This window comes from Peromyscus eremicus, chromosome X (genome assembly GCF_949786415.1).
Source record: "Peromyscus eremicus chromosome X, PerEre_H2_v1, whole genome shotgun sequence".
In the NCBI taxonomy this organism is placed as follows: domain Eukaryota; kingdom Metazoa; phylum Chordata; class Mammalia; order Rodentia; family Cricetidae; genus Peromyscus; species Peromyscus eremicus.
Genome location: NC_081439.1, coordinates 20,030,227 through 20,048,611, shown reverse-complemented (window position 1 = coordinate 20,048,611; position 18,385 = coordinate 20,030,227). Strand labels below are relative to the sequence as shown.

Here is an 18,385-nt window from a genome sequence, read left to right as displayed (position 1 = left end):
GACCACTTAAATGCTTTTACATCACAACTTTATTGCATGGATTACAAAGAACTTTTTAGAAAATGATTTTTACTTAAGCCTCAAATTTACACCTACAGAAATGCTTTCGTTTTTTAATGGCACAGCTGAAAACCTGAGATGGAGAAAGTTCCAGGGTTCCCTAAGGTCTTGAGTAATTATGTAGAATAAAATAGTAGAGGGAAGAGGTTCAGTGACCCTTTGTCACTTGCCACTGGACAAACACCTTTTTTTCCCATCAACAGGGAAGTAATTAGCAATTCAGTGTTTCCTCATAAAACAAATTACCAACGTTTCTCCAAGGAGATAAAGTTGAAGTTCTGTAATTGAGTCTTCCTAGTTTCTACTTTTCTCTACTTCTACATAACAGCACGCACACCACAGAAAGGCCCAGCCCCGCACCACCTCACAAGTGAGCCTCGAGTATAACCATGTCTGCCATGCTTCTTTTGTTCTAGGTGATGAGGCTCCGCAAACTAGCTCAGCAGATTGCAAACTGTAAACAGTGCATTGAAAGGTCGGCATCACTCATTTCCCAAGCAGAACACTCTCTGAAGGAGAATGACCATGCCCGCTTTCTACAGACAGCAAAGAATATCACTGAGAGGTGAGTGCAGGGACGGCTAGGATGTTTTCAGGCTGTTGATTGCTTGTATCTGGGTGTGACTGCTTGGCCTTGCTCTCAACTGACATTTTCCCCTTATTTTCAAGGTTGAATACCAGACAGAATAGAAGCTGCTGCTGTTTTGCTCCAGTTAAGGATACTTCCCTTTGACATATCAAAACCCTTTCTATAACTGCCTAGAGTTCAAGGTCTTCCTATCAGCGGTTCACCAGTTAGAATAAAACCAACCATTTGGTGTGTGGAGAGCATTTGTTGTGATTCTCCAACTTGATCTTATCATAGCCTTGGGAACAAAGAATGGAATTGCAGGCAAAAAAAAAAAAAAACCATAAAAGGGAAACTTATCTTCCATTGCGTGGTCCATTTATCTAAAGAAAATAACTGCACAGGTGTTGTTCTCTGTTTGTCTTGTTTTTTACATGACCGAGAAGGTTGACATCACCTGAAAAGGCCAAGGCTGATTCACATGGGAGAGAAAGGTCAAACAGGCCACCTCCCACTGCCTTCTTTTAAAATCCCCTCTAATAGTGGGGAGGAAAACGGGAAATGATGTTCCTCGTGTAGTCAGCTCAGTAGTAAGATGAGCAAAGATGAGTCTTCTCTTGGTATATTCATTTATTTAGTATAGAAATTACTCATTTCCCTGGACATAGACCCATGTAGTAAATCCAGTGGATCCAAAGAGAAGCACGAGGCTGGCCTGGATAAATGGCATCTCTAGACACCACCAAATACCCTGACTTTTCATTTATTCTAATTTTCAACTGCCTTTTGTGCAAAACCATATCAGAATTGGATTATTAAAAAACCCCAGAGAACTCATTTGTACTGGCCTCTATTCTAGAGTAGAGACCACCACACTGTTCCAGAAAGTAAACTACTTTTCTGCTTTGTAGGCTGTAAGGGCTCTGTCACAGCTACTACTCACTGCTGCCTGGGTAGCTCCACATTAGCCATAGAGAACAAGTGGGTGTGGCTGTGTGCCAAGGAAACCATTCTCAAAATAATCTGCAGGTGTTCCCTTACCAGCCCATGGCTTTAGTGGGGGAAACATGCTTACCATCTTGAGACTTAAATTTCTTCAAAGTTGGAGAAAGAAAACTAACACAGGTGCTTGCTTGGGTCGGAAACCATTTTCACCATCCTCTAAGAGTACACAATATTTTCATAACCCTGGTCTCCTACTGGTCAGCCGGTTTCACTGTTTTCTTCTTATATTTGGGAAAAATTCCTTTTGCAGCTGATTAGCTATTTATCACCCATAAAAGACATGAATAATGGCTACCCTTAAGACACTCTCCTCCCGATTACAAGAAAGGCGATTTCTTTCCTTGTGGTTTCCTAGATTTTAGGTGTTTAATTCTTTGCACTTCTCATCGAAACCAAGTCCAATTTCTATTATTTATTCTCACTTACAAAATAAAAAAACTAAAAAGCTTAAACATCACTGCTTTCCATTGCACTCAATATGCTTACTCTAAAGATGGTTAACACATGGGTCGGAGATCCCCAATGGGGTCTGAGAATCCATTTCTCTGTTAATGAATTGGGGCATATCCAGATGAAACAGCAACAGTAAATGGCATTCCACAGCAATCCTTACAAGTTCAACTGAATGAGGCCTGAGTAAATTTGCAGCTAACTGGCAGAGAAAATGGCCAGTTACCAGTTAGAACAGGAAAAGACTTGTATTTGAAGGACAGCACAAGCACTTGACTGTGTACACACGTGCACACTGGTCCTCCTTTGATCTGGTGAGTAGATCTTGTCCCATTATCTCATCTTGTACTATGAGCATACCATCAGGAAAGGAAAGGTGACTTGTGTCTGTTTCCATAAAGAACTTGCTCTTGTCACGTAGGAATGCAGAACACTTGTACTGTAACTATTCACTGGCCAACATTTGTCCTTCACTTTCTACTGTCTCATCTCTTACTTGCCCATCTCCTTGGTTAAGTCATCACTTTTTTCTCTTTCTATGATCTGGGATATAGCAGAAGGGGACTGGGCAGGAACAAGTTGTTGGGAGATCAAGATTCAAATCCCAGCACTGCCACTTTGCTCTGAGATGTCATTTGTCCAGCACGGATTGCTTGGATCAAACCCAGCCTGATTCTCATTGAAGTCACTGGAATTATTACAGGTGTTTACACCCATGGAGATGAGTGATTTTTTATATCAATCACCTAGATGTTCTAAAAGAATCCTTACCTATGTCAGTTTTATTTCTGAGACCACCATGAGGGAGCAATTTCTACTTGGGAAACATGCTCATGGTAGCTATGCATATAATGATAACAATGCTGAAAACTCCTTCACAGACGCTGTAAATGCTACCTGAATGGATGTTCTAATCCTTCAGTGTTTCAATTGACCTCTCCTGTTTGTCTTTTCCATTGTACTGGCTACCTGCTTCTATTCTACAACCTCTCATTTCAAATTCATACAGTATAACTTCTGGGGTCTTTCTTCTAATCCATCTGTCTGCCTTAAGTTTTGACACTTAAATATTTTACAATACTTTTATTCACAGTGTAGGACCCAGAACATACTTTCAATCCTGCAGGCATTCCCAAAGTGAGAATGTGTCGATAAAACCATTCACAAAACAACCTGGTGAATCAAAACTGCACAAACTTTTTTTCAACTAAGAGACATTTAAATAAATCCACAGTGCAGTGAGAGTCCTAAGCTTTACATTGTGGGAGATACATCTCTTTTGGAATCAACTGTTTGGCTCTGTCCTAATTGCTTGGTTATTATGGATAGAATCAGGGTTCTCATTAACATTTCTGAGCCCAGTTTTCCTTATTTGCTTCAAATATGCAGGAATCTAGCCATCTTGTTTTCACAATGGGAGCCTCAGCATACTGAAAACTGACATGGATGAATCTATACACAATGTAGTTATTTGTAGTTATTCATACAAAATAGAGTTGTTATGCCTAATATGAATACAGAAATAAAAACAGCCCAGCTCTTGCCACAAAGGTTAACAGGCAACAAATTCCCTCCTTTCCTGTTCCCTGCATAGCTCCATATATGATGTGTACCACACTGTTCTCAAGCTGCCACTGGTGTGGTTACATAGTGACCTTTGGAGCAGTATGTTAAATGAGCAAAAGTATTCACTAAATCCAGGCATAAGAAACTTCATGCACTTTTTTCAAGGAATCTAAAATTACTTTCAGCAGCAAATTGTCTTTATCAAGTGGATGTTAAGAAAATTCCTTCAGAACAGAATGTATTTTCAGATCACCTAGAAATTTCTCTACTGTGAGGTGATCCCTTTATTCCTTACCATCACAGACAGTTTAAGGATACACCAGGCTTTTCTAAAACCAGAAAGACAAGAATTCCAGTTGGAAACTCTGGCGAAACGTTACTTAGTCCTAAGAGTCAGAGCATATCCCGTGTGTGGGTTTTGAAATGCTATCTGTAGGGTGTTGATAAGTTAATAGATGTTATAACAACACTGCGTTTCCAGGGCCAAATGTTTTTGGGAAATCTTGAGCTGACCAAAGTGGAACACATTTTGTTTCTGTGGTACTTTGCTGGTTTTGATCATGGTGGTGTATGGTGTTTGGCAAAGACCGGTGAACAGTGTCTCTCTGGACATATCCACCTTCTGGAATACTGGCCCTGTGTGACTAACAACTGAGTGTTCTGCAGATTAGAGATACCAAGGTAGAAAGACATATGTAGGAGTAATGAGTAATAGATAATCTCTCTACACAGAGTGGGGCGGAGAGGGGCATGACTGTAAAGCAAGGAAGTAAGAAGAAGCATAGCACTAACAGCCCCATTGAATGTTGGCAGCATAAAAGACCAGAAGATGGGCAACAAGGATTTGGGGGAAAAACATGCCCTAAAATGTTGAGTTTGGCAGATATCCCTTTACCTGTCACTCCAGTTGATGACTTGAAATTGTAGCCAAAGATAAGTATCTTTCCTTCTACCAAGGGAAGAAAGACTGTAGGTGTTAAAAGCTGCACTAATCTCCCAAGATTTCTTCTGTCAGTCTTTGCCTCCCAGGCTAGGCACTATCTTCCTTCTGCTTCCCACTCCAAGTTCCCACTGTCAAAATGGTGGGAGCATTTACTATGTCATTTGACAAAAACACATTTTATTTTATTGGATGTTGACCCCTGAAACAGGACAAATTTTGAGAACACCATCTGTTTTGGATGTGCCCGAACAAAGAGGCTCCTGCCTCCAAGAGGGGAAACGATAAAGCCAGATTATCTGTATTCAGAGCAGTCTCATCAATTGACACAAGATCTGGGTTGCAAGAGAGCCTAAGAGAAAGGCTATTGTAAGTTTGGTACTTGTTTCCTACTAGCTTGGCCCAGTTTTCTCAGTTGGGGTTATAAGGTAGAATTCATTGAGATTTTTTTATTTTGAAATATTTTTGAGGCATGCAAATTGTACTAGAGCATTCCTTTGAAGTTTTCTGCATTGATGCAAATATTTTGGGCTCTTTGGTATAAGGCACACTTTAAGGACTTCATACATATTTGGTGAATATTGGTTAAAGGTACAATTTAATTAGCATCCCTCCCTGTATCCACCCAGCTACATTACCTGTTGTAAGTATCAATAATGAAATGAAAGAGTACACACCTAAAAGTCCTCTTGACTGTTAATTACCATCTAACCCTGAGATCTTGTGCAAATGAGCAGCAATGCTTTTAACAAAAAAATAAGTAACTAGACTTATAGCTAAGTCATTTCAATGTTTTTTGCAAAAATTAAAAAATTAATGTCCTAATGTTTATGGAACTTAACAAAAAACTCGAAACACATCAAGATTAAAGTCTAGCATTGTTTTCTATGCTCAGAAGTCGAGTTCTTCAAGCCATGGTTTTCTTGGTTTTAAGATAATTACTTGCATTTTGGAATCCACTAGAATGTTCTGCTGTTTGTAACTGAACTTTCCAGATCAACCCAAGATCACATAAGAAATAGACACATATACCTTGCCTTATAGTTTATACATGAGAGCTCTCACCAGAAAACCTGAGTGTGGAGAAGAAATTGTGTGCCTGCTGGGGAAATTTGTGAAAAAACTTATGAATATTTTTCCATGGCATCTGCTGGGAATATGGTGCAAAAAAAAGTGAATAGAAGGAGAATGAAAAAGAACCAGACAAAACCCCCTTTTTAATGTTTATTTTAGAGAGAGGCTAGTAATTGATTAAACTAATCCAATATCTGGAAACATTCTTTTTTAATCTTCACTTTGCCTTTTATGCAGTTTGAAATTTTGGAGACTCCCCTTTGAAGTGGAGCAGGGGCGAGTCTGAAAGGAACAAACAGTTTCCCAGACAGATGTGTGAAGAAATGCCTGGAGCTATGTGCTTCTTGCTGGGGTTAGATGTGACTGGGCCAGGCTGTTAAACACACAGCAACATGAAATATGAATATTCTTTTGCCTCCATGGGGAATTTTTCCGATAGTATAAAGGAAGGGGGGCACTGTGCTATTTCTCCCAGTTCCTTTGCTTTTTCTCTAAGTTTGCTTTGTGTTAGTGCGCTATGCCATTCAGAGATGGTACTTTTTAAAGACCTGATATTTCTTTTCCTTTTATTTTTTTTCTCATTTATTCATAGTGATGATAAAAGCCACCTTGACATTCCTTAAAACATTGTTTTGTTTAAATTACAGAGTTTCCATGGCAACTGCATCCTCCCAGGTCCTAATTCCTGAAATCAACCTCAATGACACATTTGACACTTTTGCCTTAGATTTTTCTCGGGAGAAGAAACTGCTAGAATGTCTGGATTACCTTACAGGTATTGTCTTACTGTCTTTTGTGTTCTGTCTAATATAGTGTACGTTCAGTGACACAAGCACTTTTCCACTGGATCAATTATTCTCTAAAAACCACATGTGTGCTTCAGGCTTTGAAATGCTACCTAATAGTCCTATAAATGATTCATGTACACTTTATGTTTTTAACTCAAATAACACAGACTAAGGATAAATTGGGGCAAGAAAATAAAGAGAATACGGATTGCTAAATGTGTCCTTATCACCATTTCCTCATTCTCAACATGGAGATGGTCAAAGTAATAGCACTGCTAGCCATCAAAAAGATTTGGAAGTTTTCATGGGTATTTGTCACCATGTTTAAGTGGCATCTGACTCTCACGGTGGGAAAACAAAGGCAACTTAAATAACTGGCCATCTATACCGCTCTTGCTCTTTGTATTTGTGATCTTATCTTAGTTGTTACAGTATCAAATTTAGGAAAAGCATTGCAGTCCTCATTTTAGAAATGGCAAAATTTAGCCATCATGCTGAAGGTCACATAGGAAGGGTGTAAGTAAAATTAGGATCTGGCTCAGTGCTGTATGAACAGCGAAGGTCTCTGCACTTTCTAGTAAAAACCTGAATTTCATGTTGCTCTGGCAAATGTCACAGAAATCACATTGCAATTCCAGATGCCATGTTTCAACCCTATACTTTCTACTTGGCTTTCCTCTCCCTTCCTCTTTCCTACTCTTCCTCTTTCCCTCCTTCTCTCCTTCCTTCTTTCCCTCCCTCTCTCTCTCCTTCTTTCTCTTCCTTCCATCCTCCCTTCCTTTCTGGCTTAGAAAACAATGAGGAAAAGAAACAGGAAGAAAAGAAAAATTGTGGCTACTCATATTCCTAGTAGTAAATCTTAATCTTTCCTTTGGTGTTAGCCTTTGCAGCAGAAACTGGGCTCACTGGTTGGTAGAAAGAATGAGGACCATTTAGACAAAGTTAGTAGTGTTAGCCAAAGCCACCAGGACCCGCGACTTCAGGAAAACACCATGTATGCAGTGAAGCCAGATGTGCCCTGTACTTAGGACATAGAGCCTTCCAGAAACCACATCCCTCACTGAGCATGGTGTCAGTTTCTCAACTCCCAGCCAGTATGGGCATGTTTGTGGGAGAGTGGTTGGGGAGGGTGGAGGTGAAGAGAGGGAACATTGTGTAGCATTTGTTTTTATAGTGTGTAGATGGAAAACAGGGAGTTATCCAGTTTTCAATTTTCTTTTCTTGTTAGAACCCCAGCTGCCCCTTTTCGCATTTATTCTGCATTTGCAAGCAGATTGAGATATCCCACAAAACATCTCCTTGTCTTGTACAATTCTCTCTTTCAAATATATGACTCCTACTAAAGAAGAAAGAATTTGATTCACAAAGCATTTACACTAAGGAACCAAACTTGGTTTCAAATACTTATGGATATGATGCCTTCTTTCTTTAGCTTTTGATTTTGAGATTTGTCTAAACTATTACCATCTAGTAGAACTTTCTATGGTGATAAAAAATGTTCTGTGTCCATGATGGCCAACATATGAGTAATTAAAAACTTGAAATGTGCATAGTGAGATGTGATTGTTTTAACTGAGCTGAATGTAATTAGAAGTTAAAGAGCTACGTGGTGCCCATAGCTACTGTATCACTATCTACATTTTTCTCTTTTCCTGCCCTGACATCTTCATGTATTGTCTTTTCACAACATGAATACTTTATCTACAACTATCATGCTGAAGTTTTATCTAAAAGTACACAAGAAAAGAGGGAATAATGTTGAAAAAAACTTGGCCAGCCAATTATGGCCTTGTTTATCATAAAACCAAAACTCTTGCTCAAAAGACCTACCTAGCAAATTTTCACTTAGGTCTCTTGGACCAGATCCATGTCACAGTCTCATTTCCAAGGCCAGAGGAAACCAGAAAATTAAATATTTGCCCAGGAACATGGTCTTGCTGTACAATCATTTTGCTCTCCTTGTCTCATCAACAAGAACGTGTCTTCATTTTCCAACAATTACCTAGTATATTCAAAATAGATGTCCATTTAAATTTCTGTAGGAACATGAACTCATTGACTAAAAAGGAAACTGTGAAAGTGGTCTGCATGAAATTGTAACGACGGCTGTTTATGCCAAACTAAAGGCCATATCGGGTACCTGAGAATTTGCTTTTTGAGCCGTCAACCTCAAAGTCCATTTCTAGACATAACATCAATCCTGGCCATAACATACAATGCTTGGCTGATACTACCAAGTCCAAATAGTTTATCTGATATTTATAAGCAGGAAATGAAGTGTTTGTGGCGTATTAGCCCACCATTCCTTGTATAGTGTTTGTGATGAAGGCAAGAAAATAACACTTCTGGTACTGATTGTGTGGGTATTGAAATTGGCAGCATGTTGCAGTTTTCATTTACAGAAAATTAGGAATTGACTTTGCAGGACAAACCCATTGGGTTTACAGTCAAAACAGGGTTAGCCTGCCTGGCTGTGCAAACAAGATTTTTTTTTCCCTATGACTTACCTCTAAGTAGTATGTCAAGTTAATAACCCATAGAGGTGACATTTCCTTCCTGATTGCAGCTACTGCCATGTGTCTCACAGCCATTTGCCTATTTTGAACTTACATTTTCTGTCTTTTTAATCACATATTACCATGTGGACAGCAAAATCTCTTTTCTTTCCACAATAGCTGATAGAGAAAGAATTCAATTAACTATTTAAGTTACTAAAGACTAAGTTGTTTTTCACTGGTTTGTGCAGGGATGATACCACGGCAACAATGACCACACAGACAAAAACAAGCAGTTTTTACGGCCCAGCTGGACCTGCATGGAATGCATCTCCTGATTGGTGTCACTAATTCATGCATTTCCAAGTCACACCACACAAATCTAAATTTCACATGTGGGCTCTTCAGAAGACAGATGTTCAAGCACACATTTCCAGAAAAATGCTTGAAGGGTTATGATGAATGCTTATTTATTTCATTTCTATTTCCTTGTTTTTCATTTGTGGACCTAATTTTGAGATGGGATCTACTATATAACCCAGGCTATCCTCATACTCACATTCTCCCTGCCCCTGCCTTCCAAGTATTGAGATGACAAATGCATGCCATCAGATCCCACTGAGCCCCTTTTTCTTAATGGAGAGTCTTTGCGCAATTCAATAACTTAACAGGCAGAGTTTTTCATGACTTGTCCTAAATGTCTTTTCAGGTGGCAAAGTGAAGAGAATCAAAGCAGAGTTTTTAATTTACTATTTATATAAACACTCCCCCTCAATTTAGGTTTCTTTACAATTCACCAATTCTAATCAGAAACTAATCTAGAACAGAAAAGACCTATGCGATGGTGTAAGTAAAAGTTGTTCTAAATCCATAGAATGCAAACATGCTTCTCTCTTTGAAGTTCAGCTGCAGTATACAGAAGAATATAAAGAAAAGCTGTGGTTCAATTCTCTAAACCACAGACTGGTAAACTTTGACTGAAAGTGGCCAGATGGCAGATGTCTTAGGCTTTGCAGGCCATATGGTTGTAACTACTCAGCTTTGCTGTTGTGTGAAAACAGTCATAGACAGACAATACCTGAGTGAGTCGTGGCTGTATTCCAATAAAACTTTATTTACAAAAATAGCTGTTGTGGGCTGGAGAGGTGGCTCAGTGGTTAACAACAACTGACTGTTCTTCCTCAGAGCCAAGGTTTGATTCCCAGCGGCAACATGTTGGCTCAAAATTGGCTGTAACTCCAGTCCCAGGAGATCTTATGCCCTCTTCTGGCCTTCACAAGCACTGCACACACATGATGAATGGACATACATGCAGGCAAAATACCTACATACATAAAATAAAATAGCTATAGTTTGCCGACCTCTGCTTTATAATGTTATTGCCAACACAAAACACTCGTAGCCTTGTATTCTCTTATTTATTCTACTTATTAAGTTACTTATTGGATTTAATTCAATGCAAGTTATTTAGAAATCATTTTTAATAGTATTTAAACTTTTTGGCTGTTGACTGTGTTAAACAAAACCAAGGGCTTCTGTAGTGATAAAGGCAACGAAATGCAAACATTCATGATTTTCTTTGTAAACAAAAATGCATTTCTCAGAGGACTTCTTATTAATTTTGATATTTTTAATTAAGCATATCACCTATAAATTGAAAAATGAAAAGAAAATAGGAATGCACCAATAATTTTAGCAAGACATCAAATATCTAATAAAAGAAAACATTCAGTTATTTAGTTGATTTGCTATGGGGTAACAAATGATATTTTTCAAATGTCTGGTGTCATGTAGATAAGAGGCTGGCAAAGTGGGTTTCAGGTCAAATCTGTTCCTGTGGCTATTTTGTAAATCAAGTTTTACTAGAATGTGGCCATACTCATTTATGTACAAATTATCTACATCTGCTGTCATGATACAATGACAAGGTTAAGTAGTTGCAAGAGCAACAGTCTGGCCTACAATACCTAAAATTATCACCTAGTCATTTACGGTAAAATTTTCCAACCCCACCCCCAAAGTGAATGAGCTTATGAAAGTTTGTCTTTAATGTGTTTCTCTTTACATACAAGAAGCTATTGTTTGCTTAGTCTCCTAAATATATTCTAATGATAAACTGAGATAAAGTCTTACTCTCTGGTGGACTCTAGCCACACTGCTTACAAACAACTAACAAACAAATTCCCTAAGTAGACAGCTAAACACTTTGGAACTGAAATCTCCATCTCTAAGATAGCAGTCCTGGTAGACCTACTTATAGCTTGCTTTAACAGTTATGTATCTCCAGAATGGGATCCCTATGATGTCTGCTGCTCCACTGATATGCATTCTTGATGCCCACAGCTCCCAACCCTCCCACAATTAGAGAAGAGCTCTGCACGGCTTCCTATGACACCATCACTGTTCACTGGACTTCGGATGATGAGTTCAGTGTGGTCTCCTATGAACTCCAGTACACCATATTCACTGGACAAGCCAATGTTGTTAGTGAGTATCACATACATGACCTATTTACTTCTCAGTTTGATGACTGTTTTCAGGTAAACTGGGTGAAGGAATATAAACACCAAAGGTAGATAAAGAAGGGAAAAAAGTACGATATTTATTGGTTTCTTTTTCTTAAAGAAGGGATAATGCTCACTTGTATTGAAGTAGTGAAAACAGCTGGTCAATTATCAATGAAGTTGGAAAACTACATCGATGAAGCTCATGAATATGTTGTTTAATGAAAGCAACTGGTAACAACATATACAAAGTAAATCCATTTATCAATTCCTAACTTAAAAATCAAAATATTTTTTGCTTAAAGATTCATTCTTAGAGGTTAAAAATATAAATATTAATCAGGATGTTGATTATATCTTGAATGAAATATAGAAACTGTCACTGGGACGAAATATATGAGGGAACTAGGGATACAGCTGTCAGTAAAAAAAAAAAGTATTAGTCTTGCAAACATGAGGAACAGAGTTTAGAACTCTAGTACACATGGAAAATAGCTAGGCATGGTGACATTTACCTGTAATCCCAGTGTTGGGGAAGGATAGAGACAAGAAAATGCTAGGAGTTCAATGGCCAGCCAGGATAACCTAATCAGCAAGTCATAGGTTCAGTGGGGACCCTGGGTCAAAAAACAAAATGGAGTTGGATAAAGAAAGACACTCAATGTTGACCATGGAGTCCACATACACATGCAGCTATGAGTACACACATCCTGCTCCCTGCACACCTACGTATATTATATATATATATATATATATATATATATATATATATATATATATATATATATATATATGGCATATGACAGTCAACAACTGAACAGGCAGAGGGTTTATATAGGGCTTCTTATAGATGGAGTTTCTGCATGGATTGGTTAGTTTCGTTGGTCAGGGGCAGAGTTGGCTCTCATTTGAGGGCCAAACTGTGTTTCTTTCACTGGCCCTTTTTAGCCTTTTGGCCCTAATTTTAGGGCTAGACGTGTTTCTTAGGTTCTAGGTTCAGAGCTAAAGTGTTTCTTTCAGTGGCTCAGGTCTCAGATCCAGGGTACATGTATATTGTATATATGTTTGTACATATGATGGTTCATAGGATGAACAACAATTTCTGGGTGGTAGTTAACATGCTTTGATCACTTTATCATGCATTTAATTTTATAAACTTTACTAAATGTTTCAGTTTTCAGAAAAAAGATAAGAATTTAGTAAAATGAACAGCTAAAGAATATTAAGTACCCGGTGCCATTCAGAGGTAGTTTAGGACTGCGACTTTAAATCTTAGTAACCAGCACCTCCTAGGAAGAACCAGGCTTACCTGAAATGCAGAGGCGCTCCTCTGTCACGCATGCTTTCTTGACAGTTGGCATTGTGAATGTTATGACCAGCTCAAACAGCAATAGCTACCCATAGAACAGAGCTATTTAAAATAAATTAAAGAATTGGCAACGGGCTAGAAGAAATCACTTTCCAGGGCAACAAATTTGAACTGTCTTTGGTGATTTTCTTAGTTTTTATTGCTGTGATGAAACACCGTGACCAGAAGCAACTTGTGGAGGAAAGGGTTTATTTCATCTCACAGCTTGTGGTTCACCATCCAGGGAAGTCATGGCAGGAAGTCAAGGCAGCAACTGATGCAGAGTCCATGGAGGAACACTTCTTACAAGCTTGCTCTTCATAACTTGTTTATCCTGCTTTCTTATAACACTCAGGACCACCTGCCCAAGAGTGGCACTGTGAACAGTGACCTTGACCCTCCTATACCAGTCAATAATCAAGAAAATTCTCTACAGACTTTCCAATGAGCCTACCTAACAGGACATTTTCTCAAAGTTCCCTCCTCGAAATGATTCTAGCTTGAAGGAAAACTAGCCAGCACAACAATGAAAATACAGAACATGTTGAAGTAGAATACAGTAGCAGTCATTTTTCCACAGAGATATTTTGAATACATCAATATCAGTTTAATGTGCTTTTTATAAGAATCCTCCTCTCTCAACTTTTTTTTCATAGTACATATTGTTCTGAGTACATGGTAGTTTAAATAGACATTTGGTTTAAGATTAATTGTAACAGTAATACAGAAAGGCACTAGCTTCACCATGACAAAAGTGCAAATGATCCATATTAACCCCTTTGTAGACACTTTTCTCAGATCTCTCTCTCCCTTCCCTGTCTCTCTCTCTCTCTCTTCTTCTCTAGCCCCCCTCCTTCCTTCCTTTCCTCCTTCCTTCTTTTCTTCCTTCCTTCTTTCTCCTTTCCCCTAATTGGTTTGCCTTTGGAAGCATTCATAAAATTCTTGCAATTTTTCAGGAGTGTGGAATATATGAGTGGAAGAGTGATTCATGAAATGTTATGTCAAGAACGGTTTTGGCAACCTGTTTTGTAGGTAGAGAACAGAGAGAAGTTAAAAGTGGATGTGACAAAAAGGCCTTGGAGTGAAGTTGCAGTTAAACTAAGTTTTGAAAGGTTGTGGTCACTGTCATGAATTATATTACTCGGAGAGCCCCGAGGATATCCCTTGCATGCAGGAAACCATGCTGGCAGATGAAGCAGGCTGGGCAGATGCATGCCATGCAAGGCATGGCGGTGGCCGCGGCCAGTGATAAACAACCCAGATGATGCATCTACATAGAGAGTTTGCTATAATAGAGAGATAAAGAGGCAGAGAGAGACACAAAGAGGGTGACCAAGAGAGAGGGGAGGAGGGAGAGGGTGGAAGGGAGAGAGAGAGGAGAGAGAGAGAGAAGGGGAGGGTTCGAGGGTATGCACCTCCTGGGAAGGAAGCAGAAGAGAAAAGAAAGAGAGAAATGGGCAGAGTTTTTCCTTAAAAAGAGACTTTTACGTCAGGACACAGGGTGGCGTCAAGAGGCAGGATCAGAATATTATGGGTATTTGCAGATAACTGTGTCCATCTGCAGACAGCTGGATTGTAAGTAAAACCAACAGAGTAGTAGAACATACTGAAAGATTTGACTTGATGATGCCTGGCTGGAAATTTCCGTGAGGAAAGGGAAGCAGTGAAAAGGAAGAGGGAGAAGCATAACCATGGAGCTAGCTTCAGAACGCACATGTTCTCAGGCATCACTCACTTAAACCCAGAGACAAGTACTAGACCACAGAATTTTATGTTGGAGGGTCATGTTCAGGTGCACAATCTGAAGCTTAATTGTGCCAGCACTTCACAGAGTGGAGAGGGGACAGAATGGGCTAGAAGCAAAGAGAACAGCAGGCCTTTCGTGGGAACTCACTAAGGTGTAGGGTTAACCGAGATCTTTAAATGACACTCAGCTGAAAAGACTCCTTGTCCTTGAGCTGATTTAGTCCTGTAACATCATCACTGTCTTTTACTTGCTCAAAATGCCTTTTGAGACAAGTCTAAGCAGCACTCATCCTAAGACTGTGAATTCTTCTGAAATTATTCTTCTTCCCAATTGTATGGGTCTTGCTGCATGGCATTAATAAATGCCAATTTTTCTACCTTCCTGTGTATTATCATACTATATGTGGATATTTACTTTTTTTAAAAGTAAGTGTAATAAGAGACCATTCCATTTTGGCACAGACAATTGCCTCATTTCTTCCTGAAGCAGTAAGGTGTCCTGTTTCAAAGCCTGATTTATCTTGCCCATCTTCTATTGACGAACATTAGCTCCTTTCCAATGTCTGCAAATGTTACCCCAGTGAATATCCTCGCATATTTTCCATTTCGTGCATGCAAAATAAAATTTCTAGTATAATCTCTTGAGATATCATTGATAAAAAGAGATTATTTGCATTTTAATTTTGATTGACATTGCTAAATTGCCCTTCAGAGAGGTGATAGGTGATGTTTAAAATGCATTTTAGTAGCAGTAGGAACTTACATTTCACTGATCTTGGACATATGTACTATAAGTTAAATGTAAGAAACCCAATTTAAAGCAAGGCAAACAAGTATCTACAGGATTACATAGTATTACATAATAAATCTAAGGTATAACTTAGCTAATGCAGAACCCATAATATATTAACCCATACACAGCTGTGCTATATAGTGTAGAAGGTTCTATAGTACAGAAAACACAAGACAGAAAAATGGCAAATATCTTTTTGTCTTCATTTAAGGAATTATTTTGTATTATATTGCTGTTATTGTATTATATTTTATTACTAAATATATTATAAATAATTATATCAAAGTTATTAGTGTATCATATTACTAGTGTATTGGGTAAACTAAGCTAACGATTTTATCAGACTCAAATATGGAATGCAAAAGATGGCAAGAATATGTAGATAAGTGAATATTATATATTATATGAGTGAAAGCTTGATAAGTGAATATTATAAGTAGAAAAAAAAAACATTTGGAGTTATTTAAAACCGAAAGGGGAGTTCTGGGTCCATGTGAAGAGTATTGTATTTCTCTGAAACAATTTTTGTTTGACTGAGAAAAATTACTCATTGTATATTTAGCAGGATTATCTCCATCATAGCTTCTTACATAGTCCCCATGTGAAAGGCTCTCCTTGAATGCTGTTTGTCCATCCCTCCTATGCTTTGATGGAATATTTTTCATTGACAAGATCTATTGTCAATGAAATAGATTTCCAATTTGAAACTGGAAAGCAGTTTCAAAACCTGCCCAGGGCTCCTTGAGCCACTAGGCAATCTCTTATTGTTTCTAGATCATGGTTCCCTCACTCGTTGGAACAAACCATAGTTAATTACTTTCACCTGACTTTAGTGAGGGGGAATTAGATAATATCTTTGAACTTTATTTAATCTCATTAAATTTCTCATAAATGTACACATCCAAATACAAAATTAATGATACTGCTTTTGTCACTTTATTGATAGAATTATGACTACATATGTTACTTTCTTATTAGCACATAGATACATATTTAATTTACAATGTTTACCAAAACTACTTTTCATATGTTCTTTTAAAATCTCAAATTGGGGCCTTTTGCCAGCAAGCTCTTCTCATTATTTGCAAAATAAGCAGAAGTCACATTTCTTGAGGACATCATGTGAAATAGTTATATGTATATATTTCATTCATGAAAGTTATTAAGAATATATTATTTTAATAATGAAGAAATAAAAATGGTTTACTTCTGCCCAAACTGTTAGAAGAGACAAAGGTTGTTGAGAATCCATAGACAGCCTCTGCAAACAATGTCCACACTGCACAATGTCCTGCGGCAAAGTGGCTGTTGCCATGCAAGGCTCTCAAATCCCCAACGTAATTAAGATCATTTAATATGCTACAGTGGGAGAGAAATGCTTCTGACTCATGGTCAATGAAAAATACTGTACAAAGTTAAAAGGCCCAGTTATGCTTCATTATGAACAAATGATCTTCTAGTTTCATTTGTTGTTTTAATATTTTTACCTGAGTTGCAGTCATGAATAGCAGAGCATCCGGACAAGTCTGGGAGAAAGTGAAGTTTCAGTCAAGATCATCATGTGAGTGTTTCATAAACAGATGAAGCAAACCTACACACTAGACTAGGCACAGTGTAGTGTCAGGGTAGCATAGTGCCATGTGCAAGAAATTAGATGGTACAGGCTGGTATAAGACCAACACTAGCAACATATGTGAGGTGCACCCCAAGGCACCCCCACATAAATGCCCCAAAAGAAAATTTTCAGTGTTGCTTTCTTGGTATTTTCAATAAATTATCCATCATTATCCTGGCAATATTAGTAATATAAAGGGAAGCAAAAAAAAACTGGTTAGTGTTTATGAAGGTAGCTTGTTCACTGTAAAGCTACCCAGTAAAATTTTACTCCGCTAATATTCAAAGAAAAAAATGGTGACTTCTTCAAAATAATCAAGATAGTCAGTTTCACATCCTGGCTTTTTGTGGGGAGGGTTTGATACATTAAATCTTTGTTAATATTTGTGGTTGGAAGCCAAATTGCAGTGTGTACCAATTTCAGACATCTGCTCTATGGTGTTGCTGAAAGTATCCCCAACTACATTAAACCCAGCTTTGGGTTTGTACAGTGACTGCAGAGTTTTTTGAAGCATTTTTATCTTGTCCCTCTTTGACCTCAGTAGTCATTTCCTTGTAACATGTGCAATTAAACAGGAACGGTGCAAAAGCAGTGAAATTGATAGATTTTCATTTGAATCTGCTGAATGCTGTTATTGTTTTGCATTTGTGCCTGACTGCTGTTGACAAAGACCTAAGGATATGAGTGGACTATCCTAAGATAGAAAAGTTTGTTTTGTTTTATTACTATTTTAATAATATTATTCAATGTCTTCTAGTAAATTATAGGTCTCTCAGGGACTGGATCATAGAGTTCAAAATGACGTTACCTTGGTTGGCTCTAAATCTAATATTTGGCTGCAGCAGGCTCCAGGAATACAGGGTTTGTTGTAGTTGTTTTCTAAAACAAGGTATAATGAGAAAGGATCAAAGAGAATATAGAGTAGGGAGATCTTCCTGTCACCATAGCATTTGGGGATATTTTCTTGTTTTCCCCTTCTTTTATTAAAAATATTTTTTTGGAAAAACCAAAAATTTTTTTTCATATAATATATCCTGATTTCCCTTTTCTCTACTACTCCTCCCTGTTCCTTGATGCCTCCCCTCTCATTCAGATCCACTGCCTTTCTGTTTCACATTAAACTGGACTAGACCTTCTGCATAATTGAGACAGTTGTGTGGCTTGATCTGCTTAAGGGGCCCCCTGGCAGTAGGATCAAGATCTATCCCTGGTGCATGAGCTGGCTTTTTGGAGCCCACTACCTAAGGTGGGACACCTCATACAGCCTTGGATGGGGAAGGGCTTGGACCTGCATCAACTGAATATACTAGGCTCTGCTGACTCCCCATGGGAGGCCTTACCTTGTCAGAGGACAGAATGGGGAATGGGTTGGTGGCTGGCAGGGGAGGCTGGAAGGGTGGGAGGAGGGATGAAAGGGGGATCTGTGGTTGGTA

At 38.4% G+C, this 18,385-nt stretch overlaps 1 protein-coding gene across 2 annotated transcripts in view; it reads left to right on the top strand.

Annotated features, from left to right (window-relative positions):
• The window catches only part of Mid1 (midline 1), a 104,721-nt gene that overhangs the window by 70,379 nt on the left and 15,957 nt on the right, over positions 1-18,385 (top strand). For both annotated transcript variants that reach the window (XM_059250191.1, XM_059250189.1), the window contains exons 4-6: positions 477-625; positions 6,311-6,438; positions 11,290-11,433. In XM_059250191.1, coding sequence (XP_059106174.1) covers positions 477-625; positions 6,311-6,438; positions 11,290-11,433 — 421 coding nt within the window. The remainder of the gene's footprint in view (positions 1-476; positions 626-6,310; positions 6,439-11,289; positions 11,434-18,385) is intronic.